The sequence below is a fragment of the Malurus melanocephalus genome, unplaced genomic scaffold, assembly GCF_030028575.1.
Source record: "Malurus melanocephalus ecotype Western Australia unplaced genomic scaffold, MMel_1.1 scaffold_39, whole genome shotgun sequence".
Classification (NCBI taxonomy): domain Eukaryota; kingdom Metazoa; phylum Chordata; class Aves; order Passeriformes; family Maluridae; genus Malurus; species Malurus melanocephalus.
This window is the reverse complement of record NW_026623271.1, coordinates 1038455-1060444: the sequence shown is the minus strand read 5'-3', so window position 1 is coordinate 1060444 and position 21990 is coordinate 1038455. Positions and strand designations below refer to the sequence as shown.

Here is a 21990-nt window from a genome sequence, read left to right as displayed (position 1 = left end):
TGCCCTATACAGAAAATAGACATTTCAAACTCTGCTTTAATAACGGACTGGAAGTTTTCAGTCAACCAAGTGACCATGTATGTACTTGGTTAGATACAGACACATAGAGACTGTGAAAGATATTTTGAAATGTACTTATTGGTTAAAACAATTACACTCTGAAGAATGACAGCATTGTTTTTGATGATGTTAATTTACATATAAAAAGGTAATCTGAACCTAAATTYTTTAAAATGTCTGATATGTTTTAAAACGTCATTATTTTATTAATGTAAAGTGACATTATTGCAAACCTTCCTACACAATAGTTTTAATACTSTGATTGTCTAACCAGACACAAAAATATCAGAACTGTTTCCCTTTGACTTTTCTGAGAAGATTAAAATAGACTGCTGCCATGTGTTCTTTCAAAACCTGTACATGGCATCAATGATTAGACCTGCATGCATGCAATCCTCTTACTTTCTTTACTCAGTATCATGATCCGGTAAAAAGAAGATAGAGAACAAACAAGCTTACTGTGATAGTGAACCTCATTAATATTAGAAGTAAAAAAACTAGTTAACATTCCTATTTAATATCAGAGTTTAAAATCTTATTTTTGTAAAGAAACAATGTATGTGGCTATACAAACAAGCTGTAACCTATCCTATAAAATCTAGTGAAAAATACTACTATATGAACTAGCARTAGTTGACCTTTTGCTGAAATAGGAGTCATCTTTAGGCAGGTTCCCAATATATGGCCACAGCTGCATATTRGAAGATGATGTTTTTGTTCACAGATGGAGGCACTGTAATTTTTGCTGAATATGTAAATGATGACRTGAGCAATTATAGCTTACACTTTTCAGCCAAATTATTACAGAATTTCTTTCTGGAACTTTAATTAATATAGTTTGCTGGTCCCAACTGAAAACTCCCAATTTAACGAATATTTATTACTGACTTCCAACAGYGCAGAGCGACTTTTGTGAAAACTCTGTATTGATTTTTTTCAGAAACATATGTCTTCCACRAGGTAATCACTTTTGGAAAAAGTACTCAGTGAAATATAAGGCAAAATAATTTTCCTAATATGACTAATTAAAAGAAAATAATTTGGGCAAGTGAAATACTACATCTGTTAAGCATGGAGAATTTGAGAGCAGAGTGTCTAAATCACAACTGAACTCGYGTATTTTCAGAAGAGAAAAGTTACAATCCTGTAACCAGCAGCATTTGGGGAAGAGGGCSTTGATGATATGTATTGGTTACTGAAGATTAGCATAAAGACAGTCAGTATAATCAGCCTTGTTTAACATGCTAAAAAATAATCCAAAGACTAAATAATGCTGATTGGAGGTCAAAAAAAAGTTGCATCATCCCACAGCCTGAGGGTGCTTTTTATATGAACAACTTTTAATACAGCTGGTCACAAAATTTCTGTCCCCCTACCATTTAATTTCCATTACAGATAAATTTGCTAATATATATGCATAAGTTACACATGAAAAATTGGCTGGTAAATGATACATCAGAGATAAAATCCACAAAAATATCTTCCTGACTCCAGACTAATATACAAAGGAAAAACAAAAAAAGACCAGTTAGAAAATGAAAAAGAGGTCAGTAAGAAAATGAAAAACCTGTTCTCGTGTCCCTGTGGCTGGAGGGGCTGTGGAGGCGGAGGCTGGGTGACGGGGCTCTGCTGGGCGACGGGGCTCTGCTGCGCCAGGGGACTCTGCTGGGCCATGGGGCTGTGCTGCTGGGCCATGGGGCTCTGCTTCTCCGAGCTGGGGGCCGAGGCTGGGCTGTTCAGCTCTGCATAATGGGGAGAGGGAGATTAAACACCTGTCACAGTGCTGCATTTAATAAAGGGCAAAGGTAGACAATAATAATTTTTGGTCACACACTACCTCTGCAAATTTATGCTTTGTCACTTTTACTCTCTCAGGTTATAATTAGATTTTAAGACATTTGAACCTAATGGTCTCCTTTTGATAGTCTGTAGGATCTGAAATCTTGGTCACTTCTATAATTCTGGTTGACACCATCATCATTTAAAACACAACTGAACAAAGGAAATTGCTTCCATGTTTCACATATTCTTTTAAAGCATAGAAATACTGATCACAGGATGATAGAATGATAGAATRATAGAATAGTTTGGGTTGGAAAGGACACTTAAAGATCATYTAGYCTGACCCCCCTGCAATGAACAGGGACATCTTCAACAAGACCAAGTTGCTCAGAGCCCTGTCCAATCTGGCCTTGAATGTTGACAGGAATGCCAGGATGGGGCATCTACCACCTCCCTGGGCAACTTATTGCAGTATTTCATGATCCTCATAATAAAATAATAGATATTTTTATCTCTGTCTGAATGTACCCTTTTTTAGTTCAAAGCTATTATACCCCTTGTCTTATCACAACAGGTCCTGCTAAAGTCTGTCCCCATATTTCTTATAAGCCCCTTTTAAGTACTGCAAGACCACAATAAGATCTCCTTGGAACCTTCTCCAGGCTGAACACCAACTCTCAGCCTCTCCTCTTAGGAGAGATGTTCCAGCCCTCTGATCATCTTCATGACCTTACTTTGGACTGTTCCAAGGGTTCAGAAAATCCCACAGCTGGATGCAGAACTCTGTGTGGGGTCTCATGAGAGCAGAGCAGAGGGGCRGAATCACCTCCCTCAACCTGCTCGACCATTGAAYAGTCCCTACATCAAATTAATCTCTCTCCAATTTAGAGAGAARGATGTTGTGGGATACCRTGTCAAAGGCCTCACAGAAGTCCAGACAGGTGAGATCCACAGCTCCTCCCTTGTCCATTGTTGTCCACTGAAGCAGTTACTCCAYTGGAGAAGGCCACTAGGTTGGTCAGGCAGGACTTACCCTTGGTGAAGCYGTGCTGGCTGTCCTGAATYACCTCCCTGTCCTCCATGTGCCTTAGCACAGCTACTAGATACTTGAAAAGCTTTCCACTTAGAAAAAAAAATTTCATTTTGATAGAATGAACATTTTACTTCTTTCACCACTGTTTTGGACCATAGACATGTCACAAAAGCTAAAACAATGGTATCCTTATGTTAGCTCCTGCTGTCTTTGAGCTCATCAACAGTTTCCTGTAATTTTCCATTTTTGGGGGCTGTGAACAGTAAAACAGTAAACCCAGTTTCAATAAATTCTGACTAACCCTATAAAGTGATGTTTTATTTCACTGTATTGTATCAAATAACCAGGTTTCACATAGGAACACTGCAGAAAAAACAGAATCCTTCTTTTCAAATGACACAAAATTCAAGAAGACACAGAGATTGGCAATATGGTTTCATTGCTTTGTTACAAATAAAGGATGCCAATCTTCATTCAGRCTTCCTGSTGRACTTGGGGGAAGGCACATCTAGCASTGAGCTCATATMAAATATATTTCTTCCAACACACTGGCACAGTCCTGTTGTTCAACATTTACCTATTAAAAAGCATAAATGAGAGAGACTCCACCCACAGGAAGACAGAGCACTGCAGTATTTCCTGCATTATCAACACCAAAGGCAAATATTGTATTTATTTTTTTTTTTAATTCCTGCTTGCAACGGAAGGACCAAGACCAGTGTGGCATGGTGCAAAACCACCAAAATAAATACACATATGGCTGAGCACCCCTAACAGCAATAGCTACACTTGGTACAGATCTTGCCTTATTCCACATTTGAATATATTTTTAATTGTTTTATTTTAAATTTTTTAACATGTGAGCTTTTCCCTATGGCTGCACATTCCTAATGGCTCTCTACTTATCTAATTTATGGTCACAATTATTACAAAAACTTTGCCTGCTTTATTAAAAATATTTTCAATTTAGGATTAATTGTCAAAAAAAAGCTTGTATATTTGCACTTAAAACACTCTTCATGCAGCCATAAGCAATACTTGTCTATGTAATTACTATGCTTAAGGTTGTAATTGCCCATTTTGCATCTGTGAGTCTCTTTTGTATTGCAAGTTTAGAGARGAAGATTGGAAATGTTGTCCCTCATTTCTACATTACTCTCATAACTATGGATGAACCAGTCAAATCATGACCTGCTTCTAAAACTGCTTTGCATTTATATGGTATTTTTCACCTGAAAGTATATTACAGAGGTATTAGATTTTTTCCCAATTCTTATAAGCTGGGAAGCTAATATCAGAAGGCAAATGAGGTATCCAGTGTCACACTGTCACATGGGGAAGCTGTGCCTTTGGCACAGACCATTTCTCACCACTAGCACCTGAGAACATCTTGTAGTGCTACAACTCAGCTGCACTTCTGCTTTCTTTCTAATTTAATGTATCCATCTCTAACACGGAACTATTAATGRTGTTATTTAACCTGGATAACAAAGAGACTTAAATAAACTTCATGGACTGTATGAAGTATCACACTTGTTTTAGATGCTTGCAAAGCTGACCTCCAGTAATTACACAGTTCCTAATTGATGTGAATTCTAAATTTGTGTATTTTTTTGTTTTTCCCTTCACTGAATTCATTTAACAAAGTAGATGAGTTCTCTCAGCTGGAGTCCATGACCAGTGTCAAACTATTTCCCTGTCCCATTGCTGGATGCAGCAGTAGACAGTGAAGGTCATCTAACTATATCACGGATCATTAAGTAATTCCATTAATTTCTGTGTGTCATTCCCAGCTCTACTGGTATTTGTTGCTGAGACATAAAGACATAGCCTCATTAATGTGGTACAACTCATGCAGCAGTGTAGCACATCGTTAAACTTAAAAAAAAAAAACAACCCCAAACCCCATGGAACAAACTTAAAAAGATCTTCATTGATTAGATGTGGAGTAATGACCAGAATAATGAGTCTATCTCCTTATCCTCACCCTACAAATGAGATAATTTAGGGTTCAGTTCTTTTCTGCCTTGTGCATTTACAGTGATCTATCACTTTATGATGGTGATGGAGGAAACTGCCAAATCTGAACCCTTCCTTCACATCACTTTTTGTCACATGTAGCTGGTAGCTGAACATGCCTGGTGACAGCCATTGCATTCTCTTATGAATCACTTTGTCAAACTTTGGCTTGCCTTATAGCAAGATTTAAGGGAATGAACTAAAAACTTGGCTCTCTTGTAGAGTGMTTTTCCATGTAGAAGACAATTCTTGCAATAGACATTAGCATCCTCTGTCTCTTTCAGGTTTCTCCAGGTTTGCTTTAAATAGCCTTTTCATAACTTGAAACCTTTTCAAGAATTCAGATCCTCTCCAAGCTAGTTCTAAGCTCGTAATTCTGGTGTGCTGCACGTTGCAGCTGAGCAAGGAGAACAAAAGATGCTCTTTCAAGTGGTGACATAATTTAAGCTAATTGGAAGCTACTTAAAATTTTCTTCCTGTTTTWAAGGGCCATTGACTTACCCTCCTGAGGAATGATGCGAAGAGTTACACTGAGACCTGCATCTTTAATTAGCTTCACAATATCTGCRTGAGGCATGTTAATGATAGACTGGCCATTCACAGCTAAGATCCGGTCTCCAACTTTAAGTTTTGCGCAGCGATCCGCAGGACTTCCATCAATTATCCGCCCTATTTTATGGGGTACAGCTAGACAGGAAACAATAGACACAGTTAACACAGGCTGAAACAAGTGATGTTGACGAGTTAAAAAAAATGAACTTTTTCGGATGAAAATTCTACCAGCTTGTGTAAAAAAAAAAAAAAAAGAATATAAATTCTTATGCAATGTCATTTGCATTAACACAGTACTGTGTTTTTTCACTAAAAATCCAGGAAATAGATGCATAAACATATATGGCATATACATGTGAAGTTCAAAATAAGTTTATAATTCAGCTGTTTTGCAAACCTTCCATGAAACAWCCTAATAAGCAGATCAGGAAAACAATAAGGCATTAAAGCAGGGAAATGGCATAAATTTGCACAATAAGTAGTCATCACAAATTGTTTCCCACCTCCTGGTTCACAGAATTTTTTTTATTTGTATGTTGCAATAGAGGCACTAAAACATTATTTACTTTATATACAAAAAAATAATTACTGAAAATGCCCAGGGTTCATGAAATTATTCTCCTCCATTCAAATAYGTTTATTGATAAATAGAAATAGTAATGAAAATTTATTGAGATGTGCAGCTCTCTAATTAGATAGGAATAATAAATGAAAATAATTGAACTGAGTTAGCTGTATTTAGACATGTAGTGCATCAAAACAACTCAGTCCCCCTCTCAAAACATTACAGAACAATTTTGCTTCTCCTTTTCTTCTTCACTGTGGTTCTTTGCCTTTCTGTTTACCCYATCCATGCTCTTGTTCTGTCTTTTCCCTCATTTTCCATTGAATTTTCTAAATATTATTCTTGATTTTATGCCCAGTGTTCCTACCCTATTATCCTCTGTTTTTCAACTAAATGCATATGCTATAGCTGACTCTTTTCTCTAGGCTCCCCAAAGCATGCTACTTTTCTTTATCTCAACTACTCATAGATATGCTTATCATAATTAAATTTGACTATATAGGCTATTAATATCCTAATTGGTGTTTAAAAACAGTTGTGTTTTTTTTTAAAAAAAAAATAATATAACCTTAAAATTGTATTATCTACAGAGAACTTGGAAAAATGAAAGAAAATATTGTTCAAACACTTTTTGGGAAATATCTAGGCTATCAATGCTCATATAAACCAAAGCTGTAACAGGAGATGTGTTCAGAATACATTGCTGCAGAACAAATTTCTCAGCATCCTGATAAACATTTCCTGAAGGTTTTGGTGACTAACACAGATTGCACATCTGATATAAAGTCACAATATACATACCTCAAAGTGACTTTTCTTTCTCATATGGATGTAAGTGTTGTTTACAGTGCTAAAAWTTAATTTTCTGAGAACTGAAAATATAAATGAGTGCTCTGAAGTGCAAGCTATAATCAAACTGCATGCYTCTTTACCACCATAGTTCAGGCAGAATATAAATTAAAACATAGCTTTATTAATACAGACACAATTAGTGTACTTCAGAAAGTCTCTGTGCTTAGGAAATAAGCACCTAATTTACGTCATAATATCTAAACATTTCTAAGTTTCAAAATATATTTAAATATCTATAGCCACACTTTCTACAACAATTTTTATTTTGCCCTTAATACAGATGTATAACTGCCATGCATACATAACAGTGAGCAAACAAAAGAGTAACTKGATTCTTAAACAGTTTATGCTCACACAGAGATATTTTCATCAAAGCAGCTCTTAAAGCATCACCAAGAATCATTTAAACGAATACTAAAATGTGCCTGTTTCTGGTATATGTACTAAAAGATCTGTCTGAAATCACCATGTCTGTACTATATATTAGTGGAGATCTGAAAATGATGTCTTRTGAGAAAAAGTAAGAAATTTAGTAGTTAAAAAAGAGGAAATATGGCAGAGATGCCACAGCTAAAATTTCCATGCTTGCCATTTCTAACACTAAAGATGTGTTTGCTAGCCTAAATATTTAAGTAGAGACATCATTTCAGTAGTAAGGGGTGTGGGAGGGAGGGGGTGGAAAGTCCTATTAATCTGCCTGAAAATTTTTTTGTTGGACTTCTTGTACCTGACAAGTGAGTAGAGCAGATGTCTGCATGTTTGAGATGTCTGCTGAAATCAAATCTGGAGGTGGGAGAGCCACGAGACTCTAATTCTGATCCAAATCCCTAGAAAAGGGAAGGGAGGGAGAAAGAGGAGAAACTTGGTGTTCTTTTCTTCTTCCCTTTAAGCCTAATGGCTTTCACCTTCCTGACAGAGGTACCGACTCTAAATGTTTTGGTATCCCTGAACTCTCTTCATTCTGTCATGTTGTGAAAGGATCAGCAGCAGGTGACAATCAGAACAAACCCTGTGTCTGTCAAGGTACCCTTTCTACTGTGCTTTGGTATTCGAGGATTTAATGCTCCTCTTCTCAGGTTGTGCTGGTGCCATATGATCATGCTGCAAAGCAGAGTGTGGGAAGATTTTGAAGGAGTCTGAATCTCTGTTGGATTCAAGGTTACACTGTTGCACTCTACAGGGTTTTATGGGCAAATCTAGGGATTTACTAATGGAGCTCATGACCATTCAGCAGAAACTGGTTCATGTACATTTCCAGACAATATGAGGAGATGCTTATCTCCTGGCTCCTTCCCTCCCAGTAATATTATCCTGAGGAGTTTTTGTTCTTTGCTTCTCTTCCCAGTAGAACTCTGCCTGAGAGCCTTCCTAAGCCACAATATCCTGGCTGCCATGGTCCCAGCTGCTTCCTTGGGAAGGGAGAATTTATTTAAGGCTTTATTTTCAAGCATGAGTGCTTCTAAGGGACGCAGATTATCTGRTGTGCAGGTTGTTCACAAAAAAACAACATGTTAAAGCATGTTAGAAAACTTCCAGTTTTTAGAGAGCTCTTGGTGAAATAAGTACTTTGTTGGGATAAGAAGGGGTTACTCTCATAGGGGATTAATTAGGTAAAAGCTAAGGAACAAAGGTAGAAGTGAACTGTGAATTTCCACAATGGAAAATTTTTATTGTTCAGAATGGTCACATCTAACACAAGTGGGGAAGAGCTGTAAACTGTCAGTAGCGAGTGGGTTGAGTGAAGTGGCAGACAAGATCTCATGAAAAGAAATGCCAGATGATGAATGTAAGGAAAAAATAACCCTGCCTAAGATTAAGCAGAGAAAAGCCCTAAATTAATTATTATCACTCAAGAGACCTTGGAATGTGTGCCTACTTCTCTAAAAACATAAASTCATTAAAACAGTCAATATGACACCAAGAGTTAGAAAAAGAATAACAAATGAAACAAACCTAAAGTCTGAGTATTGCTGATAGTTTCAGTATCCTTATCTCAAAAATCATAGCAATGAATTCACAAAGATTCAGAGAAGGGAAGCATGGCAGGCRGGAGCAGAAACCAGCCTCTGCTCAAAGGAGTTGCCCATGAACTCGTTGACTACAGTTTGGGAAAGAGAAGCTGGGGCAACCTTCTGGAGAGGCAGAAGACTAAAAGGATTAAAAAAGGGATTAGACCAGTTTCCAGGGGTGGACCCATTGCTGATTAAATCAGAAAGTCTTGCTTCTGAAAGCTGAGGCAAAGGGGAAGGTCCTGTCTGGGGAAGGTCCTGTCGGCTGCAGGTGCTGTTCTCTCTGCCACTGGTCATGGCCAAGGGACAGCATGGAGCTCTGTGGCCATTTGGTCTCTCCCAGCATGGCACGTCTCTTTTTGGGAAGAAATCTCCCATGTCTGGCATTTAATTAGGATTTTGTTAACATATCATATTTTTTATCTTTAGTTGCATATTTGGCGTTTTATTTTTATCTAAGCTGAGCATTTAATAATGCAACCTTTTACAAGAAGTCCCAGATCAGTCAACTGGTGGTAAATGTTTCCTATCACCCTTAAAATTTTTTACTAATCTATTCATGCCTCTTTTAAGAATTTGCCACAAGCTGTTCTCCAAACACACATATATTTTGAACAGTGGCAGTGTGTGCCTGGATGAGACTCTGTAGAGAATTTGATCCACTTATTTCAAACSACTAAGTTACCTGAGCAGCCTTTAATATCAGCAGACCATACAGAAAGGCTTGGATTTGTGTCTTTTTGTTTCCCAAGAAATGCATTGTTTTTGCTCAAAGTGAGCACAGAATACAAGCTGCCCCTTTGCAGAGCAATGAATTTCTTGGCTCTCTCAGACTACACAATGAATGAGACTGCAAGGGAAAAGATTGTAAACAGGGATTAATACTTAATTTTTAACTGTTGAAAAGATGAGAAATTAATAAGAAGGAATTTATATATATACAAATCACACAGCCCTTCCAAATAGACATATTGGATCTTTKTCTCCAATACTATCAAGTCATGCAAAATGTGATATAGTTGGACATCTATCTTACAATAAAGAAATCCTGCCAAGGTGGAAGGCATAATCCTAGACCAAAAATGATCTAACAGAGAGCAGCAATGCTGCACAAATCTCATCTAACAAAAGATCTTACARTGGGAAATAACTTTTCTGCAGTTACTTTTGATTTTTTCAGAATTTCATGACTTGGGGAGGATTTGAATCCATGAGAGCTTCAAACCTTCTCTTGAGGCTGTTAATCTCTCCTCCTAAATCTCGCTCAGATATTTACAGCAWTACAGCACAAACTGACCCAGAGTTGGCATGTAGCAGCTGATGCTTTCCCAGAAGGTATTTCATTGTGCAATGATCAGCTCTTAGCTCATTAAAGAAAGATTATATTAAAAAATTAAAAGACAAAATTAGATCATGGATAAGGTCGGCTTTCAGAAACTTACTGATAACTACAAATTTACATTTTTCTTGATATTAATATTTTTATTAGATAAAAATTACCCCCTTTTGCTCTCCATGATTCAAATTAATATGCTTACCACACCTTCATGTCACTGAACAGAGAACAAATTTTGTGTCATTWTACCTGAGTGTCCATATGCTTGGGTCATCTACACAAACCCAGAGCAGTTGCTGAATACAGATACTGCTTCTAACACTGCATATCACAGAAACACAGAAGGGCTGAGGTCTGAAGGGACCTCTGGAGATCACACAGTTCAACCTCCTGCTAAATCAGTTTCACCCAGAGCAAATTGCACAGGATTGAGCCAGGTGAGTTTTGAATATCTCTGGAGAAGGAGACTTCACCACTTTTTGGGGGATCTGTTCCGGTGTGCAGTCACCCAAARGCGACAAGATTTTCAGAATGAACTTTGTGTGTTTCAGTTTGTGCCAAATGCCCATTGTCTCTCTACTCTCTTGACATCTGCCCTTAATGATAACAGCCTCTTTCAGACACCTTTTCTCGATGCTGAACAGGCCCAGCTCCCTCAGCCTTTTCCCTAAGAGAGATGCTCTTGTCCCCTAATCATCCTCTTMGTGCTTCACTGGGCCCTCCCCAGCAGTTCCATGCCTTTCTTGTACCGAGGACCCCAGAATCAGGCASAGCACTCCAGATGTGGCCTCCCTAGGGCTGAGTGGAGCACAGGATCTCCTCCCTTGATCTGCTGGCAATGCTCTTCCTAATGCTCCCCAGGACACCACTGTCCTTCTTGGCCACAAGGACACAGTGCCAGCCCATGYTGTCCAGCAGGACCCCCAGGTCTGATTTCACTCAGACTATAGAGGAATAAGTTACACAAGACTGATACATCTATCATCCTCTTGCTTTTTGGTAATGAAAATAATTTCCCCTCATTTGAAAGACCACAAGCTTAAAAGAGTTGATTCTAAGAAAATATTTCCACAAGTAAGGCTTTTCTGATTTACATCATTAATTCTTTTTACATCTGTTCAGTACTTCTAGCCGAAACTGTTGAAACTAGCCGAAACTGTTGAAACTATTTTTTAAGTAGCAGATTTCCTGTTTTTCCCTCTATATAGTAGCTAAATTTCAAAATGTCACTTAAGGGGGAAAAAAATCAAACCTCTGCTTTATTAAAACCCTCAAACAGATAAATTCTTGCAAAGTATTCTAGTTTTAACAGATATAGACAGCAAACCAAGCAAATGAGGCTTCCTGAGCCAKCTGTCCTTTTCAATGTTAAACAGCTGATCAAATGAATATTTATTATATTCTCAATTTTCTAAATGTGCAGGAGTTTTCATTCAAGCAGCAGACTCCAGCATATCAGATTTCAATTGGAAGAGTATATTAAATATAGACATTTGTAATTTCATTGCTATGGAATAATCTAAAATTTGGAAAACTTGAGTATGGTGGATTTTCCATCAGGGCTAAAAAATATTTCTGTGATATTTTATGTGACACCTRTTTGGAAAATAGAAATCTGTGGCATGCTGCATACCTGCAGGTGAAAATAATCAATTTTCTTTATAAGATTAATGAATCTATGAATGGAAACATTCCATTGTGTGCTGACATGGAACATAAATTGCTTGCATAGCACAGGCATAAGAAGCTAGGTGGGAAGGAGTGTACATACCTTAAAAAGGTGAAGATTTAAGAAAAAATAATGGAACTTACATACTTTAATTCAAGCTTCTAATGAAAGCAAAATGGGCCATGTGGAATTATTAGAAGAATTGATTGATTCCCTTGATGGGTTTCTGCTAAAATAACTCACAGTGTTTGTTATTTGAAAACACATGAGCAGCACCTGTAAGTTGAAACGATGTATTCAGAAACATGCTGCAGGATAGAAAAAATCTAGAGAGGGGAGAAATGCAGTTAAGATCCTCTGTTCTTTATCTTCCAAAAATATCAAATTGACAATTGTGTACTTCATGCCTGCAAACTGCAGCAATGTATTTTGATATTAAAAACCTCTTTGACTTCTTCAGGTTATTTCACTATGATTAATTGCTTATGTTGATTTGAAAAACAAAATAATTTAGAAATTTCTTTCAGTTGCAAGTTTTACTATCAGTTAAACATACTTAAAAAGTGTGCTCTTGTAGCTGAAGAGGCAGAAGAACAGCTCAAACCTGAATATCAAAGCTACATAGATAAGACAATACAGATTCTGTGCCTGGAAGTTGCAAATATCTTCCATGGAGAACTCACACTGTGGATGTGAGTTCCCTGCCATGCTCCAAAAGTGTCCCRGGTGTGGTAGACAGACATTTCAATTTTCAAAGCTCGGTTTTCTTTAGGATTTGCAGATTGGTCACAGAAAATTATGTCCCTAGGCACCATTTTACCCAGGAAAAGCACGGGTGAAATTGCTGCACAAACAAYTCAGATCACACAGTTAACATTCATCGATGAGCTGGTTTTTATCTCTACACTGTAAGGAGTTCAAAGAAAYTCTGGGTTGAATGGGACTTATTCAGAATGCTGTTTTCTGCAGTCAGCAGAGGCTTATCTTGGATTTATGTTTTTTATTTAAGACTGCATGTTTTGAGAAATGAAAGAAACTTCTTTCATTAGATTCTGTTTTATCATGTTTTGAAAATCCAGCAGCCATTGGCACATGCGGTGTAGGGGCAAAATAAATCTACAAATTCTCCTTTGTGAAGCAGGAGGAAGACCATAACAAGTATGCAGAGTCATCTGCCTTCAATTTTTTAAAAATTGTTTATTGATCATGCCTGTATTTTCAGTTTGCTTACACTTTATRACTATTTTAATTGACAGTACCTGTTAGAGAAAAATTCCTGGAAATATTGCCAATTTTCCAATTTCACTGGATGTTGCAAGTTAACAAGGTTTGTTTACAACACATGTTTTTTTTTTTTTCTAGAAAAATTAGGATGTAAAGAGATTTACAGGGGACCACAACTACTTCTAGATGAAACTGCATCCCAAACACATAAAAGCAGTAGGAGTATATGAAGTGGGCAGGGAAAAGTTTTCTCCATAAAACTCTGGGACACKTTCATCCAGAAATCTCATTCTGGCCATTTCTAGAAGGCTCCATGTATATTTCCATGGGCTGCAGATAGAAAATTTATCTTGATACCCTAAAAGTATTACCTTAAATGTAATGCAAAGTGTAGATTAATTGCTTAAATTTAAGTATTTAGCTGYAAATTCTCATGTGTGGAGAAGGGATGAGAGCCACATCCCCCTTTAATGTTGGAACAGAATCTGGGGGAAGGCACAATAATATATTTTAGAGGCAGTGGAAGTTAATCCTTTCGTTAGAAATAGGTCAGGAGCCTGGACAGGTGTATTTTCTTTTCTTAATCTCTTAGCACTCTGAGATCCTCTGCATGCTGCACTAGGCAAAATGACTTGCTCCTGGATATACCACTCAAGCACAGCTCTTTATTTATCCACTTTATCTCCTTTAACTGATACAATTTTGAAGCATGGCTGACTTTTTCTATGCCCCTGCTTTGCTCTGTAAAATCTCTTCATTCAATCCTTGACATTCGTTTTCCACTCCTGATCTCCCCACATCAGAACTGTAGTTCAGTGCGAGATAATCCCCTGTGCTGGATTAGAGAACAACCCAAGCAATGCTTTGACAAAGGGAAAACAAAATTTCTACCATTATAGACACAAGAAAATAGCTGTGCCACAAGAATTGGATGTTTAAACAAGCACTGGTAAAGAAAAATGACATTCAGATCTAAAGATTTCTGCATGGGAAAGGCAGGGCCATAAATCAACTGTAATAACAAACCCCTTGCAAATCGAGGGAAAAACTGACCAAGACCCTAAACCTCTTGGAAAAAGAGTGACATCTCTAATTCTGGGAGCTCCTGTGCCTTTCATGGCTCATWCTCAGGTCAGAAGAAGCATGAAGAACTCCTAAAAAGCTGTGTGGGAGCAGTGCAGCCCACACCCCATCAGAGGGTGGAAARGGGATTTGAGACTTTGGTGGAGCACTGCTACTCTGACTTCATGGGATTGTCCTACAGCTTCACAGAGAGAGCAAACTCTCCTGGCAAACAGAGGGTGAGCTTTTGTGCAACCTCTTCAGCTTCAGGCCAGCTGCAAAGCAGCAAACTAATGAACCTGCAGCTCTGTAGCCAGTRGCAACTTTGCTGGAATGACTACTTCAATTTTAACAGTGCTTGAAGCACAGGCACCTAGTGACAAAATGTGCTCGCTCCTGTACTCAGCAAAAGCTGTTGTAATGTGTTGGACTGTAAAACATAGTTTGTAAGTGTGATTTCAAGAACAAGGAAAATACTTTCAGTGCATAATAAATTGCCTTCTCGAGTAAAACTGGTGATGATACTTATACTCTCAAGTCTTCTGCTTTTGCAAGAAGGTAGTGGAGGGAATAGAGTTATTGAAATAACCATTCTTAAATCAAAGGAACCCTTCCTCACTTTGCCCTGAGGATGCTCCCAGTGGAACAGCTTCCTGGGTGATGCTCTTCTCTGGCACTACATGATACTCCCTTTTTTRACCTATTTTGCACATTTTGATTTTCTCAGAATTGCTTTGCAATTGCAACATTAGCATTTAACTCTGTGTGTATWTCTGCAGAGCATCATTCCACATGGGGATACAGGAGTTGGCAGCAGGCAATKGCTCTGAAACAAGGGATTCTGGAAACATAATACAACATTTCACTAAATTAACATATTACTGCAAGGAGAAGGGAGTAACTACCAAGGTGCTTAACATGGTGCTGTGCAGGTCCACATTTTGATAATGATGTATCATAGATTTTGGACATTGCACTTCCTATATCCATTCGATACTATTGGTATGCTTTCTACCTGATTGTGCATTCTAAGGAAAGGATTTTGTGTTATTTCAAGCTAGAAGGTTCCTCAGGACGTCTCAATGGTTGCTGCTGAAGTTTCCCTTGGGTTTTCTACCACAGTGCTCAAAACTTAGATGCTGTATTCTGAATAGATCCCGGTGAGCACTGAGTYAAAGGGGATAATAATTTCCCTCAATCTATTGGCTATGGCCTTGTTAATAAAGCTCAAGTTACTTCACCCAAATAAATATGAAGAAAATAACCTCTCTTACTCTACAGAGTCAATAATTTTTAGATTGCTTTTATTACTGATGACAGATCAGGAAATTTTCAGCATATTTTTTTCTACTACTGTTTTGTAACAGAATTCATATAGAAAGGGTATTCTCTTTTCTGTCACTGTCTACAGGACATGTAATTTTTCTGTTAGCTGCTGTTCTGGTAAACTTAGGGTTTGGTGCTTTTTGGGATCACTGAATTCAATGCAGTTATTATTTGAATAAATTCTCTTGTCACTTSCACACCAGACTGTCATTTCCCTTTACTATTGGAGATGTTCAACTGAGCATCAAAAAATGACTACTTGTGTGGTTGCTTGTGAAGAAAGAAAAGTAGTGAAAGAACATGTTGGAGGGTAGGAGGCAAAGGAGGATCTTGAAACTGTGTCTGTAATCTTCAAGAGAATATTCCATTCACAGAATTTTTGGATGCTTGAGCACTGTCTCTTTCTCTTCCTCTCCTCTTTCCCTCTCCATCTGCCCGAAGCACAAACTCTAAACAAAACTATTTTCTTAAAAAAATCATGACTAACCTAACTGATTAACATGTATGTATCTCAATGGATTATTTTTTTTTCTGTTCTGCAAAGAACTTCCAGTTGGCTATTATATTCAGTAATGTGAAAACTCAGAGTCCCAAGGGGCTAATTAGCTATGGTTTTGTTACAATATTAATTCTGGCAATCAGAGTTTTAAAATTCAGCTGAGGTAACATTAAAAACAACTCTTTTAATWACTGCATGATCATGAATTACTGCAAAAAAGTTTTCTGAGATAGTTTGCTATCGTGAGATAATGTTTTCCTGGTACTCTGTTTGCTGCATTTCATGTATGAATTTAGAAGAGTGATGTTTGGTYCTAAAAGTTGAAACTGTGATTTTATTTTGTCAGGAACCAGTTTTGGGCAAAAGAACAGTTCCTTCAAAACAGGTTTTCATGCAGGGAAATAACTTGATTAGGCTGAAACTTGCAAAATGATAAATATTCTCACTTCTCTTGGTTTTTCAGCTGTGGTTAGCAATATTTGGTGGGGCATGTGGTTGTCTCTCAATAGAAAGTTTCTTTTGCTTCCTTCTCCCAGAAAGCTTAGCTCTCATTTGGTTAAATGTCCTTGGRAAGACCCAAGGACGCCCCTGTGCCTCTAGCTGCCACTTCCAGGGTTTGAGTCTTCTGTAGACCCTATGTCACCTCTGCCTGACCTCTCCCTAGATGTACACACGATAGCTCAAGTGGCACCAGATGTTTATATTAAAGCAATAAAATTGACCCACAGAACAAATCATTTTTCTGAATGGAAAGTGAGCTATAATTATTAAGAGAACATCTTGCCCTCTGAGCACTACTGAGTACRGACAGATATGGACATCCTCAACTTCAAATATACTGTGTATACTCCAGCCAGTTAAATCAGCCTGTCTGCACCTGTATCTAACAAGCTTTTCCAATTTCCAGTTGCTTGTGCAGTCCCATAACTTACAGTCGTTGTCATAGGGCTTGTTGTGATCTAAGCTTTTTTCCAACTTGTTGAACTTCATCTTGATTTATKAAAAAAAGCCATCTAATTTAGCTGCATGTGGGAGAATAATTCATTCACTTAACCCTATTGGTTACTTACAGAGTCTCTTTGGGACATAGTAATAGAGAAAATCTACTTTGTGGGTGAATCCTCTATTTGATAGTCAAAGAAACGTGTGAGGCACAGACCCTGAGAGACCCAGAATAACCTTTAGTTTTAGTTTTAACCTTTAGTCCAAGACACAACAGCCAAATAGTGCCCCTGAACATTGAGAATATCTKCAGTTTTAATCTCTGCAGTGATAAATTATTAGCAGATAGCTTTAAATTAATTATTGGGGTTTTTTTTATTTAGGGCAAACTTGGAGAAATACGAACTGAAAAAGTGATAGACTTACTTATTGTGGACCCAGATTCAGGCCTGTTCAGGGAGCTGATGATAACGAAGCCAAAGCCTTCATTCTCCTTGCGATGGATCACCACGTCGCTGGTTTGCAGGCTGTGAGAGGCAAAGCCCTCGGGRGGTGTAGCATTGCTGCTGGAGGCAGCGTGATTACTGTTGGCGTAAGTCGTGTAGTCACTTCTTGGAGAACTGTGGTGCGTAGACACCGAGCCTGGGCTTCTGCCATTCTCCGGGCAGGGCTCTCCTGCAACATAAATCACAGCAGTGTCACAGCCTGACTTGCTCGGTGGCTCTGGGAYTTACAGTACATTTGCTAATGCAACATGAATACAGCTGACTGTCTACAGACCACACTACCCCGAGTATTAAACTAGGAGCTGTAATAGATGTGAGGAGACAGGAATCCACACAATTATGCAGAACGTTCAAGGGCAATCAGATAAAGCAAGCATGAACACTGACTGCTAAGCTAACTATAAGAGAGGAAAGGAAARCAAGAAATATGTCTATCTGGATTTCAAAAACATCAGCAAGGGCTATTCCCTTGTCTGCTGGTTGATCTGTCATCAAGAGGAAAATGTGACCRTCTAATCCAATAAAAAATTATTTGTGTTTGGATTACAAGAATTTAAGCAGGGAGCTAACAGAGTAATTAGGATTAGCTGCATAATGTTCTTCTTACAAGTTATTAGCATGTCCAAAAGATGTTCATTGAACAGAGCTGTTGTACAATGAAAAATGATCATAAGTAGTTTTTCTGTGGATGTCATGGCAGAAGCAGCGGTCATTTAAAGGCTTTGGAGATACTCTTGTTCAGCAGGTTCTAAAGGGCAGAAGTGAAAATGGAGTCCATGCACACTTTAATATTGCTTTACAGTAACAAGAACAGGAAACAAGTTAAAACTTGTGGRATTGTACATTTTTTAGTGTGAGTATTTTGGCAATTGAAAACAGTAAAGTTACCTGTCCAGATGGGAAAAAAGATTTATATMCCTTGCAGAACTAAGTTGTTTACACAAATCAGCATTTATTGACAGTTTTAATACAGAACTTTCAGATAAATGTAAGTAATATGTTTTCTGATGGGAACTATGAGAGTGGCAGAGCCATTTTACTGAACATGTGTGGAGCACCCACATACACRCATACATCCTAGGTAGAGAGTTTGCAAATTAGATTTTCAGTGTATATATAYTAATAAAATAAACAGCATCCAAGGACAAGCTGTTGTTTTTTCAGTCAGGTGTGTCCTTTAACAGTCCTTCTGCAACTTTGAAATAAAGTAATTAGAGAGCATAAAGAGGAAGAAAAACAAACAATTATTATATTGCTGCTTTAGAACTGGAAATCTCTAAGAGTTATTGAACCAAATCTGCAACTAAATGCCATAGTCAGTGACAAGAGAGTTCTCATTTTCTGGCTGTCATGTTTCAGAAAGCTGAATATTGTTTATGTCATTGTGGCTGCAACAGAAAGGAAATTATTTTACCCTGTAGAATGACCAAGAGCTCACTTGGCCATAAAAGAGTGCAACTGAATGCCACTAAATATAGGAAAAGAAAGATAAAGGATGAAAAGTTTAAATGGCTATTCAGCTGGCAACTGTGCAATAGATATTCATCAGAAAAATTACATTTTACTTCTGCCTGTGAAAAAATGGCATTTTAATCCATGTTGTTCCAAGTATCACATTTTCCCAATAAAATTGTTTTCCAGAGTTTGTGAACTGTGTYTTTCTGTTCTAGATCTGGATAACTATATGTACAAAATGGTAATTCTGYGTGAGGGCTAAGATACGTATATCATTACAGACAGGTAAGGAAAACCCCAGATCCCTCTGCTGTATACATTCACGCTAGTGAGAAATTCCCATGAAATTAATTGGCCTGATGTATCAGTATAGCATTTCTCAGTCACGCCCAACATCAGCTGTTTTAAAATTTCTACAAAGCTTATGTTGTAACACACCACATTAAAATCCTGTTCAGCTCCTGAAATGCTTAAACATTAACAAGATACACGCTGCATTCCCTGGTGTGGCACTCTCAAGGCCCAAGAACAACTTCAGGTGTTTTACCAGCTTGCCTCATTGTCTGCACCAGGAGCCCAGACTGGCTAGCAGCCCCTTCAATATTTAACAAGCAGCAGTGAAGGCTGCCATCCTCTGTGCTAATTTTGCCTGCGGTGTGTGGAGTGGCTGACCCGGCAGAGGTGCTGGCGGCGAGGACTCGGCATTACCTTGGTTATTGGCCATTTTCCTCGCGCTGGGGGAGCTGCGAGGGGGCGTCGCACCAGGCGCAGGGGCACCTTTCTGGCTGGAGGACTCTGGAGTCAGTAACAGAAGAAAGTCAGTCCTGCGGGAGCACGGCTGGCRGGGACCTGCGGTGCCGCAGTGGGAGGGGGACTGCGAAGACGAAGGTGAGTGGGAGGGCGGCTTTTTGGCACGGGAGCGAGGGGGAACGGCGCAGGCAGCGACAGTGGATCTGGGGCATGGGCAGGCAGAAGACAGGACRGGCTGGGAATGTGGTTTTGCTCATTTCTGGTACCTCAGTGAAGTGTACTCACCAACAATGTTTTAGAARTTCTTAAATAAACTTCCTTCCTCACATAAGCAAGGGATGTAATGGAAGGGCATCAAATTCTCCCATTAAAGCTTTAATAGATGCTGCCAGACATTCTTCACAGTTCCAATGTTTTTCAACAATTGAGACTTAGCTAGTCTAAATGTCTAATTTACTACAAACACTTTGTATYGGTTTAGGTTCATTTTCTGAATGTGTCTGCTTGACAGAAGAATCTGGCCCTGTTCCTAGRAGCCACTTGTGCCCTATAGAAGATTTTCAGCCAGCTTGCATTGCAGTTGGGTGGGAAATTCCAGAAGACATCAGTGAGACCAGAAATGGGCTTTTAACACGTACAGGAGTGAAATGAGTTCTGTTCCTGCCCTGAATAGTTAACAGTCTTTGAGCCTTTCTCTTATTGACATGGTCAGCTCAAATGGCTTTAACTTAGGTGAATGTTTAGTCCCAAAAATGGACAAGAGGAGACAGCACAGACCAAGACAGCATGGAACAAATCCAGAGCACTTATGATCACCACACCAGGTTTGCCAATATGTTTCCACTTCCGAAGGAAACAACACTGAGTTGCAGCATTTTTGTCAGAGAAACAAGGGACACATATTTACAATCATTCTTTCCTCAAAATGACACAAACATTCACTTTGATTTCCTCYGTTTTTTAAAAACAGCACATGTTTGTGCTGCCAGCATTAAGGRTCTATTTTTCCTTTCACCTTTCCCAGACTTCACTCACCCGTGGGTAGCACCTTTCTCCTCACAGTAAGATTCACCTGCCCGTTTCGGGCAGCGTTATGCATAAGATCAATCACATATCGGTGGGTTTTGCCGGCCACTGGAATCCCATCTACATACACCAGCTCATCACCAGGATGGAGACGACCATCTCGGTCTGCTGAGCCCATGGCAATTACTGCTCCGATGAGAATCTAGGCAGCAAAGAAACAAAATCCTGTCATTTATTACACAGACCCTCCAATTTAGCAACATGAATATTGCTGTGATTTTCCCTTTCTTCTGGAATTAAGCTAATGGTTTAGTACAGGTGAAGAGATCTGTGTATGTCTGAGAGCTTTGCACGTCCTCTCATGGGTAGGACTGGAGATGCTTCCTCACCTTTGRTAAGAAGGTTTCTCCTACCTGCATATGAGTGATTTACTGGAGAATCCTAATCTAAGGAGGACTGATATGGTCAAATCAAGATAATCTATCTCTAAGGAATATCGAGTTTCTATAGATGAGTTATGCAGAAGATTGAAACAGATTAATTCCATCTAAGGATCTTTTCGACTTAAAGCTATCAGGTCTCTGTATTTCTTGTTGAAGGTTCTTCACTGCTGTGTGATTTAAGCACCTGGAGTAATTCACCTGAAGTCAGCAGTGGAATTGCTCGCTTTGGGACTCTCTAGRGGAAAAGAAATACTGTGTTAAATGTTGTTACTCATAATGAGTGATTACACAGGTAGTGCTTGATTAAAATGGAAAAAAAGARGAAAAAATGTCAGCTTGCTCTGTGCAGATGTTGTTTTCCCAAATTGACATTTTAATGTAGTTTGCATGGGACATATAAACCAGTAAAAAATCTGTCCAAAACCTTTTAATGACTTTCTCCACTTTGAATGTAGATAATTTCACATAATTTATTAGAAGAAGTCATATATATTTTCCCTGTGGAATAACTGGTGGAACAGTTGAGATTGATTCAAACAAAACCTGCTTTCTTTGAAAGAGTATTAAAGCATTCACAAAGCGTGTTCCAAATTTTCTGTTCTGTTTTTCAGTGTGAGAGTGAGCACAAATTGATGAATATGGCATGCCATGTTACAATCTGCTTTAAATAATAAAAGATAAAAGCTATCAAGAGCTGCTTTTCATGATGAATTGCAAAGGCTAGATGTKGTAGTCACACAAGTGGGCCTGTGGTTTTTTGTGGTCTTAGCTGCAGAGTTGCAAGTATTTTAGCAGAGTGTTTAAATGAAACCCTGTGCATAGCCTAGAGAATTTTCCCAAGTTTTTGGCCTCCCATTGGCTTACTTTTCCTTTCAAAATT

General features: G+C 38.4%; 1 protein-coding gene across 3 annotated transcripts in view; it reads right to left on the bottom strand.

Annotated features, from left to right (window-relative positions):
• MAGI2 (membrane associated guanylate kinase, WW and PDZ domain containing 2) overlaps window positions 1–21990 on the bottom strand; it is a 691018-nt gene that overhangs the window by 40180 nt on the left and 628848 nt on the right. For 2 of the 3 annotated variants that reach the window (XM_057364467.1, XM_057364468.1), the window contains 4 exons: window positions 20677–20869; window positions 17357–17605; window positions 5396–5581; window positions 1628–1802 (listed from right to left, as the gene is read on the bottom strand). In XM_057364467.1, the coding sequence (XP_057220450.1) occupies window positions 1628–1802; window positions 5396–5581; window positions 17357–17605; window positions 20677–20869 (803 nt within the window). Of the gene's footprint in view, window positions 1–1627; window positions 1803–5395; window positions 5582–17356; window positions 17606–19599; window positions 19687–20676; window positions 20870–21990 lie in introns of all 3 variants that reach the window. The other variant, XM_057364469.1, reaches the window with a different exon arrangement.